This window comes from Lontra canadensis, unplaced genomic scaffold, assembly GCF_010015895.1.
Source record: "Lontra canadensis isolate GAN:19392208 unplaced genomic scaffold, GSC_riverotter_1.0 scaffold24, whole genome shotgun sequence".
Lineage (NCBI taxonomy): Eukaryota > Metazoa > Chordata > Mammalia > Carnivora > Mustelidae > Lontra > Lontra canadensis.
The window spans coordinates 18,080,313-18,102,308 of record NW_022631018.1 but is presented as its reverse complement, the minus strand read 5'-3'; the positions used below and the strand labels follow the sequence as shown (position 1 = coordinate 18,102,308).

The following is a 21,996-nucleotide window of genomic DNA, read 5'->3' as shown; positions in this document are numbered from 1 at the left end:
GTGGTACGGGAGCGCCAAGGGACTGGACCAGCTTAAGATCCTCAGGAATTGTGGGTGATCAGATTAGGATTGTGAGTGGTTTTGTAACCTCCTTTCTGTAGGTTTCCCTTTCCTGGTCTCTGCCATCCCCCACCCCCACCCCTTTGGCCTCACTCTCCACCCAGCACACAACTCTGCAGCCACCTGGGGTCTCTCCTGTCACCCAGCTACTCCGAGCACGTACATTTTACCCACGAAGGCAGTGCTTAACACAAAGGGAACTTTCCTAAGAAGTCTGAGTGGAAGGGCTTCAAAGAGAGGAGCTTTCCCCTAACCCAGGGCCAGGCAAACATGGCCAAATCCAGCCCAGGCCTGTTTATACATGGCTTGCAAGCCAAGAATGGTTTTTACATTTATAAGGGTTATTAAAAACATAGGAGCAGTGGCAGAGACCGTAATGTGGCCCACAACATCTGATATATTACCTTTGACCCTTTATAGAAAGTCTGTTGTCCCCTTGCCTTACAGACAGGAACACGGGGGGACTACAAGGTTTACCTAAAATGGCACAGATGGGCCAACATCAGAAGGAGCTTGCATGGGCTGGTGGAGAGAGCACTGGAGATGGTGTCAGAAGACCTGGGCTCCAGTACCCCCAGCTCTTGCCTAGTCTCCTCTCTGGGCCTCAGTATCCCCACCTTTATAATGGTGCTGACTCCAATCTTGCCCTCGGATGCCCCTGATGTTGGTATGCACTACCTCTCTGTGACGGTGCCAGGCCGCTGAGGAGGTGTTTGGGGCGGATTGATCCGACAACACTACTTCTCACCAGTAGGCTCTGACTTTTCTCTGCATGAGAACAGAGCCGTATGCGTGTGTGTCTGCGGTGGGAGGTGGCTGTCACCAAGTGCCACCACCGTCCGGATTCATGCCTTCACACTGTCCTTCCCCTCTATAGTGCCACCCTCCAAACCAGACTGCGCCATCGAGGGAGAGACTGTGATTGGGAACAACATCCAGCTGACCTGCCAGTCGAAGGAAGGCTCTCCGGCCCCTCAGTACAGCTGGAAGAGCTATGATGTCCTCAACAAGGAGCGGCCAGCCCCAGCAGGTAATGGGGTCAGCGGGGAAGACGCGCCTCCACCCCAAAATGCAGGTGATTGGCTAGAGATGCCCAGGGCTAGAGCTCCTGGCCTGACCAGTCAGGTCTCCCTGAAGGGCTGCCCTTGGCCTCCCCCTTCCTCCCTGCAGCATGTCTTCTCGTGACAATCCTCATCTCATAGGTTGTTGCGGCAAATGAAAATGAGTCTCATAAAGCACTCAGTAGAAGCATGTAATAAATGTGCACCTGTTACCTTTGTTCCCCGCAGCTCAGCTCCTGTGAGTAAGCATGTCGGGTAGCCACTCTGCAAAAGCACCAGGTGGGATTTTAATGTTGACTGTGATCATGTCCTTTTTTTTTTTTTCTTTTTTAAATATTTTATTTACTTATTTGACAGAGAGAGACACAGCGAGAGAAGGAACACAAGCAGGGGGAGTGGGAGAGAGGGAAACAGGCTTCCCACTGAGCAGGGAGCCTGATGTGGGGCCTGATCCCAGAAGCCTGGGATCATGACCTGAGCCGAAGGCAGCCGCTCAACAACTGAGCCCCCCAGGTGCCCTGTGATCATGTCCTGAAGTACACATCTGAGGCCTCAAGTCCAGGGCTGTGGCTCCACTCAAGGACGGGAATTCCCATCCGCATTCCCTATCCAGCCTAGTCCATCTTGGGCTCCACAGAATCCCACCTTCCCAAACATGCCCTTTGTTTCTGACCACACCCAACTGCACGACCAGGTCAGCCATAAGGGTCCCCTGTTCTCAGGGAAGGAGACGTTAGGTCCAGCTCTGGTTGCCTGGAGACCTGCTTTGTGCTGGGCAGCTGGCATTTGACCTTCGGTCAGGAAACAAACTGAAAAAAACAAAACAAAACCCTATATAAATATCTTACTGTCATTACCGTGGTGTCCACTGGTGTGGGAACACCTCAGGCGGCATCTTGGATCCCCAGTACCCGTGGCACAGCCAGTTCCCCAGAGTTCAGAACAGACAAGTTCTGAGAGGGGCCGGTTGGCTTAACTTCCGGGGTCTCTCCGCTCAGTGTGGGTGAGGAGGAAGTGGGCAGGGACGGGTGAAGCCGTGGGTGGAAACGGGTGAGAAGTGGGGTGGGGGGCGCTAGGGAAGGGCCTCCTGGGGCCGGGTCAGTCGACAGGGTGAATGTACAGACTGGGGCTTTGGTCTAACAGGATGAACTTTGTCAGTTTGTCTTTCACTCATTTGGGAGCCAAATGAGAACTTAAAAAAAAAAAAAGAAAGAAAGAAAAAAGAAATGAAAACAAGAACAATCCTCTCACTCCAAGGTAAATTAGAAAGGATATTGTGGATCTCAATAGGTTTCCAGTTCTGTTTACAAATTTCTGCCTGTCAAATTGTTATCGAGTGTGTCTGGAATTTCTGGAAACCCCCGGCAGCTGTCCTGTGGGTCTAAGGTGCTGCTTGTCTGGCCTGTGCGTGACCCAGTGACTGCAGCAACAGTCACCAAGGTCTGCTATGGACAATGGTTGGTCGACCCTTCCTTCCAGCAAGGCGTGTATAGGGAGACCCAAGGCCGAAGGCTATATGGCGAACGCTGTCATAGTTTTATAGCCAAGGGTGTTGTAAGTCAGAGGATGCATAAGGGGATAAAAGGTTTCTCCAAGGAGGGGGCACCCAACCTGGCACTAACAAGCTGGCTAAGAGCATGGTGTGGGCTTGAATCCTGGCCCTGCCACTTGTTAGCTGTGTGACCATGGCAACAGACTTAGCCTCTGTGCCTTAGTTTCTCCATCTGTAAAATGGACATAAAACTAGTACGTGCTTCATAGAGTTCCTGAGAAGATTAAATAAAAGGCCATGTAAGGCATGGAGACCATGCTGGTAGGTAGTTAGAACTCCGTGAGGCTAGGTGTTATTAGCTGTGTGGCATGTGAGCTCCACCCTTCAGGAGGAGTGGGGTGGGCATAACAGATATCCTGGGAGTGGCGAGTATTCCGCGCCGTCCAGGGTAGGGAACATGCGCTGTGGGGAGGAGGGAGGTACTGCTGTGAGAGCAGCAGCAGTGGGGCTTCCTGAAGAACCTGTGCGTTGGGCCAGGGCAATCCTTCATCCTCCAGTGATTCAAAAGAGGAGAAACCTGAGGACACGAAAGAAGGTCGAGGGGAGACGCTAATACATACTTTGGGAGAACGTCATCCTGCTCCAAGTTAACATTTGCTCAGAGTGGCCACCTGGATGGCTGAGTTGGTTCAGGGTCTGTCTTCGGCTCACCTCGTGATCCCAGGGTCCTGGGATCGAGCCCCAAGTCAGGCTCCCTGCTCAGTGGAGAGCTTGCTTCTCCTCTCCCACTGCCTGCTGCTTTCCCTGCTTATGCTCTCTCTCTCTCTCTCTCTCAAAAGAATAAATAAAATCTTAAAAAAAAAAAAAGTTTTGCTCAGAGTCAGAGTCCAGATCTGGGCGTGGCAGCCAGGAGTGTGGTTAACGGTGAAACAACGCAAGCCTGCGCCCGGTGTTGGGATGGAGGGGGCTTGTCCTCAGAGGCTCTGGACTCCACCTGCCTCACGGAGCCCCGGAGTAGGAGCAAACCCAGCTCTGATTTTTGAAACATTTCCGTCCATAGGGCACAGTTTGAGAGTCGGGTTCCTCTGCCCTTCTCTGTCTGAAGACAGTAGAGATTGCCTCCTTCCACTTAGTCGTCGGTGGCAGCAAGCCAGCAGGGAAAGGGACAGGGAATCTGGAATCAGTATATAAGAACTTCAGTCCCGACATCTTCACTTAGTGGCTGTAAATCACTCACAGCCTCTCTGACCCTTAGTATCCTCCTCTGAAAACCTAGGAGGACCATCATACCACCCTCCCTGAAGGCTGTAAGGAGCAAGGAGGAGACCCCCCATGTGATAGTTCTAGGCATCCTTTGTAAGCCAGCTAACTTCATGCACTGAAAGACTAGGAATTTGGATATCAAAGAAGGAAGGAGGGGTACTTCTGGGGACCAGAGCGCCGGGGACAGGAAAGTTAAGTCTTGCCAATTTGACACCCGTGCCTCTGGAAGACCAGAGCTTCTCTGTGGGGAAATCTCTCCCCAGCTGGACCAGCCCAGGGAAGCGGGAGGCGGACTGTCCTGTAGTTCCTCCTGTTGGCCACAAGGTGTCGCCACTGCAGCGAAAACATTAGGTTTAGCTGGATTTCAGCACCTGTTTTAGGTCCTTTCCGAGAGGAAAAGGGACTTTGGAGCCCCCACTCAGAATCAGAGCAGATCCGGTAGCACGAGAGATGCACTGGTTAATTCCAGACCAGCTTCTAATATCCCCTGTTTCCTTTGGGGAAGAGTCCCAAGCTGGGCTCTGATAACCAGAAAGGTCCTGGAGGCTGAAGTCCTGTCCTGATGTGTGTGCGCTGCGCCGTGTACACCTTACACATGGGCGGAATCTCACACGCTCTAAAGGAGTAGGAATCTGATGAGGGCTAAAGTCCGCATAGGTATTCCAGGGTCATAGAACATTTCCCAAAGTGTGTTCCTTCAAGATACCTCTATTTTTCTTAAAGATTTTATTTATTTGAGAGAGAGAGCAGGGGAGGGTCAGAAGAAGAGGGAGAGAGAGAATCCCAAGCAGACTCGGTGCTGAGTGTGGGGTCTGATGCAGGGCTCAATCTCACAACCTTGAGATCATGACCTGAGCCGAAATCAAGAGTCAGGTGCTCAACCAAATGAGTCACCGCGGTGCCCCAAGATGCCTCTTAAAAAATCCAATTCGTTTAGGAAATAAGACTGTCAGGGAGAAGGAGTTAAGATGGCAGAGGAGTAGGGGGACCCTAAGTTTGTCTCATCCCTCGAATACAACTAGATAGTTCTCAAATCATTCGGAACACCGGAAACATCAATCGGAGTTTCTGAGTAAACAAATACTGCGAGTCTACAAGTAGAAGAGCAACCACCGTTTGGAAGGTGGGGGGTGCAGGGGCTTGAATCCAGTGTGACGGAGCAGAGCGTAGACGGCGGGGGGGCAGGGGTGCCACTTAAGGAGGCTACCACAAAGTATGATGAGCAGTGGAGTGCAAAACCGGAACTTTGAGAAGTCTGCTACCATGGGGGACGTGCCTGGTTTAAAGGTGCAAAGTGGGGCAGAATTCTAGATGTGACACCATGATCTGAGGGTACAAACATAGTGATCCAAAGGGGCACCTGCACTGCAGTGTTTATAGCACCAATGTCCACAGTAGCCGAACTATGGAAAGAGCCCAAATGGCCAATGACAGAATGGATGGATAAAGAAGATGGGTGTGTGTATATATGTATATATACACACATACATATATATAATGGACTATTCCTCAGCCATCACAAAAATGGTATCTTGCCACTTGCAATGCTGTGGGTGGAACCGGAGGGCATCACGTTAAGCAAAGTAAGTCTAGAGAAAGACACATCACGTGACTTCACTCATATGTGGAATTTAAGAAACAAAACAAAGGAGCATTGAGGAAGGGGGGGGGGAAATAAAGACAAAATCAGAGAGGAAGACAAACCATAAAAGATGCTAATCATAGGAAATAAACTGAGAGCTGCTGGAGGGGATGGGGGTTGGGGATGGGTAACTGGTTGATGGATGTTAAGGAGGGCACAGGGCCATGAGCACCTGGTGTTCTCGAATGCTGATGAATCACTGAGCTCTACCTCTGAAACTGATAATACGCTGTTTGTTGATCAATAGAATTTAAATTAAAAAAATGATTTTTTAAAAAGATGTGATATGTATTACTCAGCCATGAAAATAAATGAAATCTTGCCATTTGCCACAAGGTGGATGGAAGCAGAGGGTATTATACTGAGCGAAATAAGTCAATTAGAGAAAGACAAATACCACATGATTTCACTCATATCTAGAATTTAAGAAACCAAACAGATGAACATAGCGGTAGGGAAAGAAAAATAAGATAAAAGCGGAGAGAAGGAGCACCTAGGTGGCTCATTCAGCTAAGTGTCTGCCTTTGGCTCAGGTCATGGTCACAGGGTCCTGGGATCGAGGCCCGCATCGTGCTCCTTGCTCAGCGGGGAGTCTGCTTCTCCCTTTCCCACTCCCCCTGCTTTTGTGTGCTCTCAAATAAATAAATAAATAAATAAATAAATAAATAAAATCTTTGGGGAAAAAAAAAGAAATAGGGAGTTACGAGATTCCTAACTATAGGAAATAAACTGAAGGTTACTGGAGGGAAGGTGGGTAGAGAGATGGGGTGACTGGGTGATGTCGTTAGGGGGGCACTTCATGAGTACTGGGTTTTAAATGCAACTGATGAATCACTAAATTCTACCTCTGAAACTAATAATACATTGTATGTTAGCTAACTTTAATTTTAAAAAAATTAAAATAAGACCATTATACTATAATCTCCATTTAGGGACACCCAGTGCTCATTAACTAATTAGAAGCTCTGAGAGTTCTGTTGTTAAAAAGTGTATTTAACCCTCTTTCACTGATTTCAAAATTTGCTTTGGTCATGGACTGCTTTTTTAGTACCATATGTTACTGTCACAGGTAAGCAATATTCCAGAAAACATTCTGAGGCATGAAATTCTAGGGTAGAAGCAGTAGCATTTTGTAGAGAAAGAGCATGGAGAAAATACAGCTGTGGGTTTCAAGGAACAATCTGAAGAAAGTACATAGGGAAAGATTGGAAGAAAATAACCCAAATCATCAGCTGGTATTTCTAGCTGGTGAAATTATGAATGCTTTTTTTATTCTTTGTTCTTTATACCGGCTTTCCCTGACCCTTCAGATGAGATTAAACTCCCTTGCTATTATAAGCTCAAGTAGCATTTCCGTTTCTAACTGATTACCTTTGACCGCCCTGGTTTCTTGTCTGTCCGCCCTCATGCCAGGACAGAGACTGTCTTCGTCTTGCTCAGGGCTATCGCGATCAAGCCCCTGAGGCTTTCTGGACTCGACCTACTGGAAGTAATAGCTTCATGTCATGTACAAATTCCTACAATGAACTTACGTTGTTTTTATGATACATAGGAAAATGGAAAATTGTCAAAATTTTCAACTGCTCCGGAGAGTTCTAGACCTAAAACAGGATTTTTGTTATGCTTTATCATTTCTTAATTTTGTGACATTTGGCAAGTACCTTAACTTCTCTAAGCCTCTGGTTACCTCTGTGACCTTGGAGATTGAGTATTATTTGTTCCACTTCCCAGACAAGATTGCTGACAAAATCACAGGACATCACATTTGAGGAAGGATAGGGAGGAGCACATCCAGACAAGGGGAACCCACACCAGATGCAATTAGGCAAGAGACTAGAGTTGGGGGCCGGGAGGGGGGGGTGGCCGCACAGTGGGGGAACTGGCAAGAGACAAAGCTAAGGTAAGTGCAGGACCAGATCTGTAACCCTGTGATACTATTAAGAAGCTTGGATTTGTTCGTGGTTTGTTTTTTTTACCTTTTTATTTTAACTGCAATTAGTTAACACACCCTGTAATATTAATTCCGCTTGTGCAGTATAGTGATTAACACTTCCATACCTCACCCTGTGCTCATCACAAGGGCCCCCCTTAACCCCCATCACCTGTTTAATCCATCCCCCACCCCCTCCCCTATGGTAACCATCAGTTTGTTCTCTAGAGTTAAGCATCTATTTTTTGATTTGTCTCTTTTTTTCCCTTTGCTCATTTGTTTTGTTTCTTAAATTCCACATATGTGGAAAACAGTATGGAGGTTCCTCAAAAAGTTAAAAATAGAACTACACTCTGATCCAGTAATCCTACTACTGGGTATTTACTCAAAGAATACAAAAGCACAGATTCAAAGGGTTACATGCATCCCTTTATAGCAGCATTATTATTTTTTTTATTAATCATTTTTTTAATTTATTTTCAGCATAACAGTATTCATTGTTTTTGTACCACACCCAGTGCTCCATGCAGTCCGTGCCCTCTCTAATACCCACCACCTGGTTCTCCCAACCTTCCACCCCCCCACCTCTTCAAACCCTTCAGATTGTTTTTCAGAGTCCATAGTCTCTCATGGTTCACCTCCCCTTCCAATTTCCCCCAACTGCCTTCTCCTAACTCCCCATGTCCTCCATGCTATTTGTTATGCTCCACAAATAAGTGAAACCATATGATAATTGACTCTCTCTGCTTGACTTATTTCACTCATTATTTTTTTTAAGATTTTTACTTATTTATTTGAGAGAGGGAGAGAAAATGAGCAGTGGGGAGGGGCAAAGGGAGAGAGAGAGAGAGAAGCAGACTCCCTGCTGAACAGGAAGCCCAATGCAGGGCTCGATCCCACAATCTGGAGATCATGACCCGAGCCGAAGGCAAAGGCTTAACCAACTGAGCCTCCCGGGCGCCCCATATAGCAGCATTATTTACATAGTCCAGATACTGAAGCAGCCCATGTGTCTATCCACAGGTGGGTGGATAGAGAAGTGTTATGTATATGCAATGTAATATTATTCAGCCATAAAAAAGAGGGAAATCTTGCCATTTGCAACCACATGGAGCCCGAGGGCATAACACTAAGTGAAATAAGGGAGTCGGAGGAAGCCTGGACTCGTTATTGAAGATTAGGAGCCACTTCTGGAATGTCTGAGCCGTGCTGTGACTGGGTCCCACCTGCCGGGTCCAGCCTCTCCCCTGGGTGAAATCCAGCTGCCTGGTGGCGGCAGGATCTCACGAGGCCATCTCTGCTGCAGACAGAGGCAGAGGTGTCTAACTCTGCACTCAAAACAGCAGTTGTGACAAAGCGTCTTTGAGGACAGGGCATCCAAAGACGTCTGAGCATGAAGCTCTCGCTTTCAAGATGGAGAAATTCATCGGATCACAGGTTTAGCGGGAAGGCTTCTCATGAGGACGCTGGACCGGTCTCGATTTCTCAAAGACTTCTTCCACGAGTCCAAGCTCAAGGACACAGTTTCCAAAGAGCAGAAAAGTGGTTATGACCATACCTTCTCGTTAGAAAGCACTTTCGGGTAATACGTACGTATTTTATGTTTCCCGAGCGCATGCGACATGTCGTGTGTCCTCAGGCGGGCCTGCACTGATCACTGCCTCGTTTCATGCTCCCTCTTGCCGCGCCTCACACGGACTCTTGTTATTTATAAATACAGAAGCTAAGGTTCAGGGAAGCTAAGTTCCTGGGCCAAGGTCACAAAATTAATCAGTGGCAGAACCAGGCTTCGAACCCGGGGGCCTGACTCAGTTCTATGCACTGCAGGGTTGTGCAACCTGCCTGCTGTTGTCCTGGGAGGCCTCGAGGCAGATACCCTCTCCACATAGACAGGTCAACGGCCGTGCTTGTGTCTCCCTGGGAATTCAGGCCACCAGGTGCCTCAGTGTTTCACCGAACTGTGGTGCCTCATCCCCCTGTTCTTCCTTCCCAGTCACAGGCCAGACCTTGTCTCTGAAGAACATCTCCACAGACATGTCGGGTTATTACATCTGCACCTCCAGCAATGAGGTGGGGACGGAGTCCTGTAACGTCACCGTGGCCATCAGACTTCGTAAGAGCGGGTTGGGGGCAGGGTGGGTCAGCCTCGGTCTGACCGAGGCCAGAAGGTCACTGGTGCGGGGTCCAGAGAGACAGCTGAGGGAGACCCGGTGGCGGTGAACTGGGGAGCCTCTGTAGGGTCACCGGCCGGCAGGGTAACCGGGGTGACCTCTGTCGGATGCTCCCCTGCCTAGAGGTCAGTCCAGTTCCCTTGGTTCTTGGGAAGCAGAGCCTCAGACTGACTTCTGGAGACCTGCTCAGCCCTGCCTGCCTTTAGGGCCACTCAGTGGGCATGAGGGAAGTGTCCAGAGTCAGCTGCCACAGAGTCTGGACCACAGCTTCTGGGGCGGGTCCCCAGCACCAGCTCAAGGACAGGCTAGAGCCAGAGCTGGCATGGCGGACAGCTGGGGACTTTTTAGGAGCCTTGGTTGCCCAGGGGGAGTTGGGACATCGATCTATTAGCCTGTGTGTCTTTGCGCCCACCTCCATCCTGGCGAGTAGTCTCTAGACCCCCGTCTCCTCCCTGCAAGGCCATGCCCTTCACGGAGTGTTACTGGGAGATGGCAGCCCTCCCTGGGCTGGGAGGGAGGCTGGGCCCGTCCAGAGGCTTCCCTCACCATGGATCCTCATCCCCAGAGGCCTGGGCTCAGGTCATAACTCGGGAGATGCAGCTGCCCTGCTCTGTCTCTTGCAGCTTCCATGAACGTGGCCTTGTACGCGGGCATTGCGGGGGGCCTGGCCGCAGCCTTCATCACGCTGGGCGTTGCCATCTACTGCTGCTGCTGCCGGGGGAAGGACGAGGCTGAGGACGCAAAGCCGTGAGTGTTTGCGGACAGCCTGTGGGCAGGAGTGGGGGCAAGTGTCACAGCTCCTCATGGCCTTTTCCATTCACACCGACAGTAGGGACAGCTGCCCCCAAGTGGTGTCGCAGCCCTGGTGCTTGGCTGCAAGGCCCATGATTGCCCAGGCTTCCTGCGGCCTCCAGGGGCCAGCATGGGGCGGAGCTCGTCCCTCCTGGTCTAGTGGAACCAGCCTGCCCCTCTAACACTCTGAGCTCATGAGCCACCTAGCTGCCACCTTCCTGTCCACTCCAAGCCAGGCCTGCAACCTGGGGTCTCTTCGCATCTGCACGGGTCGGGGCGGCAGGTCCAAGGGCTGCTTTTCCCCTAAGGAGCTCTAGGCCCAGCTCCCCCAGCCTGAGTGAGGGCAAACCCTTCCCCTCTATCCTCGCTGCTCCCAGGAATCGGATGATCTACCAGAAGCCTCCAGAGCAGGTGAGGGAGCTTCAGACAGAGCGGGAGGAGGAGGAGGACTACGGGCAGGAAGACCGCAGGAGCACGGGGCGGGGGTCCCCTGGCCACGTCGACCGGTGACTGGAGCCCGCCACAGGCTGAGGTGGGGCGAAGACTGGCGTTCATTCCTCGGCCTCCTGCCTCCCCTCTCCTGGCCACGTTTTTCTCGCCCTCCATTCCAGTCACGGACGGGATGCTTCTTTCCTGCGTCATCTGCTGGAGGGCTTGGCTAAGGGGACCCTACCGGTGACTGACCCTGCCAAGTGCCCTCACCCACAGAATGACCACTTCCTACTGCCATGCCCAGCTCACAGCCTGGCCCTCAGCCGGCACCAGGCCACAGCCTCACCTTCCTCTGTAGCTGGCAGGGCTCCCCGAGCCACAGGACCGATCCTGGGGCTCCTGGTTGGGAGCGACCCGAAATCTGCAGAGGCAGCCCCAGCTTCTGCAGAGTGGGAACGGCTCTGCTCCCCACCGCACACACAGCACGGGGGGAGCCCCGGGGCGGTGCGGGGGGACGGGTTGACATGGTACATACTTGTTGGATACATGAGTCCGGGAAGGACTCCCTACGATTTATCAAACCTAAGTGAAAACTCCTGCTTCGGGACCCACTTTGGCCTCGAGCTCCCTTTCCAGCTCATCTCCCAAAAGCCTCCGTGAGGGCCAGCTCTGCTCCCCTGCACACTTCCTCAGCGGCCCGTCACTTTCTCCCTCTGGCTCTGATGCGCTTTCCATCGCCACCTGCCCCAACAGGCCTGTCTCAAATCCCAGTGATAACCGGACCCTGATCTCCCCCACACATGGGAACAATCTTGTCACCTTGTCTCCAGCTCCTCAGCAGTTACCTGAGCGCCAGCCCATCCCTCGGCTAATGTCTGAGTTTCCCTGGGCTGCAGCCTGGGCTTCACTTCCCTCCCCCCACCCCCATCCCCCCACATCCCAGGAGTCCTCCCAGCCAGGCTCACTCCCGCTGAATCTGGGCGCCTTCCCCTTTCTGGTCTCTCTGATGTTTGTAGACTCGCAACTCTTCCTTCCCCCTGCTTGCCCGTCTTGTCGCCCACTGTCGGAGCTGTGTCCCTGCTTCGGGCTCAGGGCCCTGTGGCTAGTCTCACCCAAATGCAGTTTCCTGTTAAATAAACGTCATTCTCTTTTCTGGATGATCAGGAAACCAGTTCTGTAAATCTATCATCCACTTGTGATTAAAAAAAAATTATATATATACACACATATATCTCTTATATATTTTGTTAAATTCTTTGCTTCATTCAAGTGCTATCAGTAATAATAAATGTCAGTGGAAATTCTTATTTCTTTTTTCATGCGGGGTTTGTTCACCCCGAGGGAAAGCGCACGTCTCATGGGCTTGTGTCTACTTACCGCACGCCTCTTCTGCTTCCCAGGAGCGGCGAGGCAAGGTGACAGGGCGAGAGCAGAGTAGAAGGTCAGATCAGTGGGTTCCATTGCCGGTGGCCGCAGCAGGGTCAAGCGCTGTCTCTGGTGGCGGCCGGGACAGGACCAACCCTCCCTGGCAGCACAGGGATATTCCAGGCAAAGTGTCGGACGGGCCGCGGCAGGCCTGGTAGTCCGTCCACAGGCTCCAGGGAAGAGGTGTGGAGATGCTCTTGCCGGTGATGCCCCAGACAGGCCCCTCCTGAGAGAGGAGGAGGCGACGCTCCTGTTGCAGCCGTCGGACAGAACACGTGGCTCTCCCTCCTCAAAGCAGCATGACCCACAGCTGGTTCTCGCCTCCGACATTGTCTCTCCTGCCACACGTTCAAAGGCCTCTCTTCTTCCCTGTCCCTTCCCTGACATCTTGTGCTCCTTCCAGTCCCAACACCGGTCACGCAGTACTGTCATTCCCGTGGTCTGTCTCCACCTAGGCCTGTAAGATTGGTGAGGGCAGGAACTGAATCTCTCTCACGGCCTGGCACATGCTGACACTGGACATGTCTGTTGAATAAATACTGTTTGGTGTCAACGTTTCTTGCCCAAGGTCATCTCCTGGTCCTCTACCTACTTTGAAGTGCTTTTTGGTCCTCATGGCACAAGGATCTCCAAGCATGCCCTTGACAAAGCTGTGGAAGGGGGGGTGGCCACCTCCCCCAGTTTGGGCTGGCTTATCCCTCTGCTCTGGAAAGTCTCCAAAGGTTCACATGCCTTAGCCCCAGGCTCGTGTGAGGAAATCAGGGAAATCAGGACCCATCACATTAATTTGATAACCTTCAATCAGGATCTGTTGCATTAATTTAATGACAAATCTTTCGTGCGCACCTACTATGTGCCAGACCTTGTGCCAGCTGCACAGTCTAGAAAGGTCACCAAGTCACCGTTACTCAGGAGGAGCTGAAGTCTAATGAAGGTGACAGGAACATAGTTACAGGAGATGGAGAAGATGCCACGGGAACACAGCGGGGACCCTGAGGGAGTTCAAGAAAGCTCCAAAGAGGAGGGGATGTTTGGTCTCCATCTTGAAGGAAAACCAGTGGTTTTACAAGTGGAAAAGGTGTGGTGCTGACAGGTCCATACTCCAGTGTGGGGTTCTCCTACATGAGCCTCAGATCACGTGATCAGCTGGTAAGGCTGAATTTATTTCAATCCGGAAACAATGGGAATGAGATGACTGCGGTTTCTCTCATAGTCAGAGTTAGCGATCCCAGTCTCCTTAGGCTGTCAGGCATTCCCTTCCCAACGCGTGGTTTCCGGCTGACCGTTCAAAGAGTGCTTGAGAAGAGAGACAAAGGTCATCATTGTTTGAGGGAAGATCGTGTGCTAGACACTTGTTAGCCGTTTGAAACTGTTTTTTTGTTTTTGTTTTGTTTAATAATTTATGTGACAGAGATAGAGATCATGAGTAGGCAGAGAGAGAGGGGGAGAAGCAGGCTCTCTGCTGAGCAGAGAATCCCATGTGGAGCTCGATCCCAGGACCGGGAGATCATGACCTGAGCTGAAGGAAGAGGCTTAACCCACTGAGCCACCCAGGTGTCCCTGAAACTGTTTTTCATACAATCCTTACTTACAGTTTCAAATATCACGGCCCATGGCAAGATGAGGCATGCGTGTTATCCCCTGAGGAAGGACTCTGGCTGCCCGGAGAGGTCCCTTCCAAGTACCATGAATTTGGTAAATCAGTCCACTCTTTACGGGCTTGTTCTTCAGTTCCTTTTGTGCATGCCCCCGCAGCACTGGCTTTCAAAAGCAGAGTGACATGAACCAACCTCACAGAGCCTGATGTATAACACTAACAGTGAACACTTGGACAGCACTTGCTCTGGGCCAGCTACTGTTCCAGAGACTTTCCACAGAGCTCATAATGTTCACTCTGGAAGTTAGGTGCTATTATTATTCCCATTTTACAGTTGAGGAAGCTGAGGCCCAGTGAGTTTTAGCAAGCTGAATAAACATCGAATGTCACTTTGCTATTTGCCGCTATTAAGCCGACCAGACCTGCCCCAGGAATTCTCACCCCCCGAGGACCATGCCCTCAGTTGCTTATTGAACATGGCATCAGAACAAGGGAAGTCAGCGATCTTCAAGGATCTGTCCTCTCTACACCGGTGAGCCTCACCAGGCATCATGTCATCTGGGGCGATTGTGAAAGACTCACCAACCTTGAATGGTCAGGGCCCTGAGCACCTGCAGGGTGCTACTGGAAGCGCTGTCTTGGGGGGGCGGGGAAGGACCTCCTCGGGGACACCTGCTGTCGGCTCTTGAGTTTGCTCACGGAGATTGGGTCTCTTCTGGCTGACTTCCAGGAAGGCCTTTGCACCCTCCATCACAGACGAGGAAGCTGTGTCTCAGGAGACAGCGTCACCAGAGTTAACATAGCTGGTAGCTGGGAGGCGTCAGAGTAAGGACGAGACTCGGTTCCATCTGATTCCTAAGACCACGCTCTTCCACTTGAGCACGCCCTCCCGACCCCACATGCAGGATGACTGAGTGGGGAAAAGGCAGGGGTGGAGACTTACAGGCTAAAGTTACCTGCGAAAACACAGGCACTTCAGATAGAACACTATAAGTGCTTTTCCAAAAACCTCTGCATTCTACAAAATCACGTGCCAAAAATAAGAGGACTTACAAGAAAATCAGGAGAAGAGACAGACCACAGAAAACCGGTGGGACTTTGTAACCGGATCACTTTAAAATGACAATCCGGGTAAAAATACAGTGGTGTTAAATCTACGCCGTTTACAGCAAATATCATTGACCTTTGACCCTTAAGACCTTCTGGCTTTCATTTCTGTAGCGACTGATGTACCAACATTAAAAATGATCCAGGAAGTTCACCTAGCTATAGGGTTGCGGCGGGGGGCGGGGGGCGCAGGGAATCTTTCTTTAAAAAGTCTGGCTTTTATCCAGTGTATTGATTTTTAGCTATCTTTGTGCTTATCTTCATACTTGAGTTCTCTTGTCAGGGTGTGGATGTATCCTGCCTTTGCCGGTTGTGAGAGAGAGCCAGGATACAGTGCAAAGTGGGTTTACCATCAACTCGTGCTTTTTTAAAAAAACAATTTTTCCTTTTTATTTATTTATTTTTTAATGCAAGCTCTCTTTTCTATTCATCAGCTTAAGCCAACTTACGTCTTGGTGACAACGTCAAGTCTCAGTGGCAGACGACAGCGAAAGGTTACTTCTTGCTCACACGACCTGCTGCCTCTAGCTCAGCTTTCTCCATGCCTTCCCTGTTCCGGGATGCAAGCTGAACCTCAACGCAGCTCTTAGGACAGTGCATCTCACAGCAGAGGGAAAAGAAAAGGTGAGACTTTGAGAAGACTCATAAAGCTTCACTTGGCCAGGGGTTCTGTTCCTTCTGCTCCTACTTTGTGGCCCGGAGAAAGTCACATGTCATCAGAACAGGGGCCCACCACCCTTCTCAAGGAGAAATAGTGACTATATTGAACCATCAAACCATCTAGTACACCTTCACTGTTTCCTCCTCTGTCCTCACAGCTTCCCCACACAGTCTAACCTGAAACAAACTGGATCGATCCTTGAAATCACTTAACTTGAAGCCACTTCTTGAATGAAAGGAAGGTACTCATGCAGTATATGTAGCTTTTTTATTAAGGCCACCAGGTACGGTCCAGGTCTTGTCCTTTATTGTGGGAAAGCCTGTTCCTCACATCTGGGAAAGCCATAACCTTCCCAACACCCAAAAGAACAAGGGGAAAGAAGGGGGCCAACCCTTCCAGAACCCAGTAGGAGCCAAAGATGGGGACAGGGTTTCCAATGGGAGATGGAGTCATGGAGAGATGCCAAGATCAGAACAGCAGCACCGATGCAGGGAGTGGGCAGGGGAGGAAACACCAGTCTCCACCCTGCCCGCCTCCCTCTGGCAGAGCGCAAGGAGAAGCCAGATGGCAAGACATCAGGTCATGCCTTCTGTGGGGATCAGCCTCTTGGAGTAAAAATCGAGGAAGAAAGGGAAAGAGAAGGTCGGGGAGGGGGAGGTGCAAATGAAGAATAACCAACACATCTGTCTTCACCTATAACCAGTTATGAGTGTCCTGTTTTTACCGAGTTCTAACTCTCTTCACCCCCACTCCTCTGTTCCCCCTGCACCTTCTTAGAGGGTGAAGAGAGATGCATTCTACTTCTAAAAGAGTTAAAGCTCATTCAGAGACGAACTGAAGAGAGTCTAAGTTCCAAATAAGGAATTTTAGAAACACTCATATCCTACTTTGAGGGTGGAAAGAACAAGGTGCCTTTCAATGTCTTCCCAGTTCCAGAAAATGGGGGATTGATTCTTCAGATGGCTGGTCCTGCGACAGCGTCACCGTTGACTGGGAAAGGCTCTAGGAACGGTGCGCGTGGAGATGCCACACATACACAGGAAGGTGGTGGGATGCTATGGTCTCCCTCCACTGGATTTTTTCTCCTTCCACTATTTTTCTTGAGATAATCTCAAACCTACAAAAAATGTTTAAGTACAATATAAAGGACTTTTTTTCCTGAACCATTTGAGAATGCCAGCACAATGCTCCATTACCCTAATGAGAATTATATATGTAGAATACTTCATGTACATTTCCTTCCTATAAGGATATTTTCCTATGTGACTGCAATACAGTCATCCATATCAGGAAATCAGCATCAATACCCTTAGACCCCGTTAGCCCGTAATATCCAGTAGAGCAAGAGCATCTAGTTCAGAATTATTCCTTGCATCTAGTTACATGTCCTATCTCTGTCTGTATTGTATAAAAAGTCTCTCAATTTGGGTTTGTCTGCTATTTCTTCGTGATTAAACTCATGTGTTTTTAAGGAGAGCATCACAGAAATGAAGCTGTGTTCTTCTGGTTGATCCTATGGGGTGGCCCAGGACTTTAATTTCCCTATTACCGATCATGTGAACTTTGGTCACTGGATTAAAGTGGTACCTGCAAGTTTTCTCCATTCTAAAGTTACTCGTTTTCCTGTTGCAATAAGTAACTTCTTTTTTTGAAAGTTACTCGTTTTCCTGTTGCAATAAGTAACTTCTTTTTTTGAGAGGTTTTTAGAGACCATGTAAACATCCCATTTCTCATCAGAGTTTTAACTTACTCATCAGTTGATTAAATCTCTATGGGCTCTATTTTATTTCTATTTTATCTCCTGGATTATAATCCCATTTGTTATTACTTATTTTGATGCTCAACTAGTCCCAGATTTTGGCCTTTGGAGTCTCTTTCTAGCTGACTTCTTTGACAACAATCCTATAATTCTTTTTATTTTGTTTCTCAAATTCCATATATGAATGAAATCATATGGTATTTGTCTTTCTCTGACTGACTAACTTCACTTAGCATTGTACCCTCTAGGTCAGGTCCATGCACGTTGTTGCAAATGACAAGATTTCATTCTCTTTCGTGGTTGAATAATATTCCATTACATTTAACTGTTCATCTGTTCATGGACACTTGGACTGCCTCCAGAGTTGGCTATTGTAAACAATGCTGTGATAAACACAGGGGTACAAAAATCCCTCAGATTAGTGTTTCTGTACTTTTGGGGTTAATACTCAGTAGTGCAATTACTGGATCATAGGGTAGTTCTATTTTTTTAAAAGATTTTTTATTTACTTATTGGACAGACAGAGATCACAAATAGGCAGAGAGGCAGGCAGAGAGAGGAGGAAACAGGCTCCCTGCTGAGCAGAGAGCCCGACATGGGGCTTAATTCCAGAACCCTGGGATCATGACCTGAGCCAAAGGCAGAGGCTTTAACCCACTGAGCCACCCAGGCTCCCCAAGGGTAGTTCTATTTGTAATATTTTGAGGACCCTGCCTACCGTCTTCCACATTGGCTGCCTCAGGTTGCCTTCACACCAGCAGCGCATGAAGGTTCCTTTTCTCCACACCCTTGCCAACACTTGTTTCCTTTTTTAAAAATTAATTTTTAAAATTTTATTTATTTATTGGACAGAGAGAGAGAGAGATCACAAGTAGGCAGAGAGGCAGGCAGAGAGAGAGGAGGAATCAGGCTCCCTGCTGAGCAGAGATCCCGGTGTGGGGCTCAATCCCAGGACTCTGAAATCATGACCTGAGCTGAAGGCAGAGGCTTAACCCACTGAGCCACCCAGATGCCCCCTTTATTTAAAATTTAAATTCAATTAGCCAACTTATAGTATATCATCGTTATATGCAACTGATGAATTACTGAACTCAGCACTTGTTTCTTGAGCTTTTGATTTGAGCCATTCCAACAGGAGTGAGGTGGATTTGCATTTCCCTGATGATCAGTGATGTTGAGCATCTTTTCATGTGTCTGTTGGCCATCTGGATGTCTTCTGACCATTTTTTAATTGGATTATTTGGTTTTCAGATGTTGAGTTGTATCAGTTCTTTATATATTTTGGATACTAATCCTTTATCAGATATGTCATTTGGAAATATCTTCTCCCATTCAGTAGATTGTCTTTTAGTTTTGTTGGTTGTTTCCTTTGCTGTGCAGAAGCTTTTTATTTTGATGTAGTTCCAATAGTTTATTTTTGCTTTGGTTTCCCTTGCCTCAGGAGATACATCTAGAAAAATGTTACAGCTGATGTCAGAGAAATTACTCCCTGTGTTCTCCTCTAGGATTTTTATGGCTTCAGGTCTTACATTTAGGTCCTTAATTCCTTTTGAGTTTATTTTTGTGTGTGGTGTGAGAAAGCAGTCCAGGTGCCTTCTTTAGCATGTCCAGTGTTCCCAACAGCAGATATCGAAGAGAATTCTTCTCAGGGAGCCTCTTTATACTTCAGCCTCAGGCATCATCCCTCTTCAGCCTGTGTATCATAAGTTCATGAATGGGGATGCCTGGGTGGCACAGGTGGTGGAGTGCCTGACTTGTGGTTTCGGCTGGGGTTGTGATCTCAGGGTCATAGGATCCAGCCCATGGGGCTCCGCCCTCGGTGGGGAGTCTGCTTGGGTTTCTGTCTCCCTCTCCCCCCGCCTCTCCCCTCCCCTTACATGCTCTCTCTCAAATAAATGAATAAATCTTTTTAAAAAAATAGTCCTGAACTTTGTAAAGCATATTCAAAGACATGACCCATTTTGATCCTTGAAGCCGCACTGTCAGCCAGATAGCCATGCTACCTCAGAGGAAACTGAGGTTCCGAAGAATTGAAGTGACTTGTCAAGGATTCAGGCAGCTGGTTGGTGATAGAGCTGGGGCCCAAACTGAAGTCTAACTCTGTGTCCTGAGCTTTATTATAGAACCTTCTCCTCAGAGAGAGATCCAGAACCCTTGAACAATATGTTAGTTGCTTAAGGCTACATGCCATGAACCTTAGCCCTTCCCTTCAGGAACACTCTATATGGTTTATCAGCTCAGAGTGGCCTTCCTCCTCTCCCAGCATGTTGCTTTTCTCTTCCTGTTCCCACTTTCTCTAACTGGTTTTTATTATCTGCCTTATGATAATCTTGCAGTTCCTTTGAACCCATTCCATGACTCAGGAGAGCTGTGTCTTGGCACCTAGGGTGGAGATAGGGATAAGTCAGGCAGAAATAATGCCACCACCAAAAAGTGCCCAAGACCTCATTAATTGGAGTAATTCTCTAGACCAGATGGGGACAAACAGATGGGGGTTGCATTTGTGTTATTTTTGCTCCCTTAACTTCTCTATAATGTGGATGCAGTGGAAATAACCCAGGAAGATCTGAAAATCAGGGGCTTTGGCTATGTGACTCAGCAGTAGTAAGATCTTTGGAGTTTTTTTCCTTCATTGATAAAAGCCAATGAGACAAAAGGAGGTGCCTACAGTCATCTCTACAGCTAAAAATTTACCACTGTTTTTGACTCATTAGGAGGGATAACCTCAAATTTCCAGATATCAGAGATGGAAGCATGGAGAAAATCATGTAAACCAAGAGTATATTCTTTTAGGGAGAATCTTTCAGCCTGAATCAGAAAAATGTGATTTCCTTCTTCATTAGCTCCCTCAGGTAGGAAAGTAATCTCGTTGTTGGATTTCCAGTGCCTAGAACAGTGTTTGGATATAGCATGTGCTCAATAAATATCAGTTAATGAGTAAATGAAATTAATGTAAACACCCAAGAAACCCAAGATTATTAATCTCATAATTCAGAACCCTAATCAATATTTTAAAATATTTGTAAATACCACCCTCCAACTGCAGTTTTACCAGGACTTAAGATTCCTTTAGTATATCTTATTCTTGTTAAAATTTGAGTCTGTGTTAGCAGAAAGATAATAATTTGAAACATCAGGAAAACCCTGAAAAACCCATTATCAGTGATAGGAACAGTCAGTGCAGAGAGAGAGAGTGAAAACTACCCTTAACCATGGAAAAATATATTCAATGTCACTCACAATAAGATAAACATAAATTAAAACTACACCAAGAAATATTTCCCACCTGTAAGATCTGCAAGAATCCAACCTTTGGACCATACACACAGCTGGGGAGTCTGGTGAAAGCAGCACCCGTGTACCTTGCTGGTAGGCATGCCAAACGGCCCGACAGTTCTGATGGAGGAGAAACTGGCAATATTCAGCAACAGTATACAGATGCGTACCATGCGGCCCAGTAATTACACTGCAAATCAGTATTTTAGCAATCTAGAGTCAAGACACTATCCTGAAAACACACTAACAACAATATGACAAGATGTATGCCCAAGGTACTATTAGGGCATTATCTGTAATAATAAGACTAGCAATAGCCTGAATCAGTAGGAAAATAGTTAAATAAAAAGGGCTTCAGCTGCACGATGAAATATAGTATGGTGTAAAAAGGTATGAGGAGTATCTCTACATCCTACAGTACAGCAATCTCTAGGTTATATTGTTAAGTAGAAGAGGCAGAGTGAAGAAGAACATGTAAAGTAGGCTACCATTTATTTTAGAAAGGGGGGATTTACATATATCTGTATGTTGATATAGATACAGATGTACATATACACATGTATGTATTTGCTCATGTACTAAAAACCACTAACAGAATAGTAGTAAATTTAAAAATGGTTATATAGAGGGGTAGAGAGAGGGTCTTCTTGAAATAGCATTAAGAGGGGCACCTGGGTGGCTCAGTGGGTTAAGTCTCTGCCTTATGCTCGGGTCATGATCCCAGGGTCCTGGGATTGAGCCCCGAATTGGGCTCTCTGCTCAGTAGGGAGCCTGCTTCCCCCCTCTCTCTCTGCCTGCCTCTCTGCCTACTTATGATCTCTGTCAAATAAATAAATAAAAATCTCTAAAAAAATAAAAAAGAAATAGTATGAAAAGTTGTCTTTAGAAGCATAAGTACGTCACAAAATTATGAAACAAAATTAAATAAAAACTCCTAAAAAGAAAAAATAAAATACAAGTGATAATATCTGCATATCCAGTTAATAGTGTGATTGCACAGAGATGAACTATTTTGAGTGACATTAAAATAGTAATTTGACCATGTCTTCCCAATGGGATCAACCCTAAGGACAAAACAAAATAAAACCTTAAAAACAAAAACAAAACCTTAAACTCTTCTCAATAATTATAGTGTTGCTAGTAGATTTAGTGCTGCTATTCTGAGTTCCTTGTATTAGAAGAGTAAAGAGAAATGAAAATTGTTTTCATTTAGAACCGGATGTTTCTGGTGTGGTTGAAGGGAGATACAGATACAGGATTAGTGAGGTTAAGTAAAAGCCTGGGAACCTGCACTTTGTAATATAGTGTGAAATCATGATGTATTTGAT

General features: G+C 47.8%; 1 protein-coding gene across 1 annotated transcript in view; it reads left to right on the top strand.

Annotated features, from left to right (window-relative positions):
* The window catches only part of GPA33 (glycoprotein A33), a 44,725-nt gene extending 33,760 nt beyond the window's left edge, over positions 1-10,965 (top strand). Inside the window, exons 4-7 of the mRNA XM_032862961.1 lie at positions 938-1,090; positions 9,442-9,561; positions 10,243-10,366; positions 10,789-10,965. Coding sequence (XP_032718852.1) covers positions 938-1,090; positions 9,442-9,561; positions 10,243-10,366; positions 10,789-10,921 — 530 coding nt within the window. The 3' untranslated portion in view covers positions 10,922-10,965. The remainder of the gene's footprint in view (positions 1-937; positions 1,091-9,441; positions 9,562-10,242; positions 10,367-10,788) is intronic.
* The last annotated feature ends 11,031 nt before the right edge of the window (positions 10,966-21,996 follow it).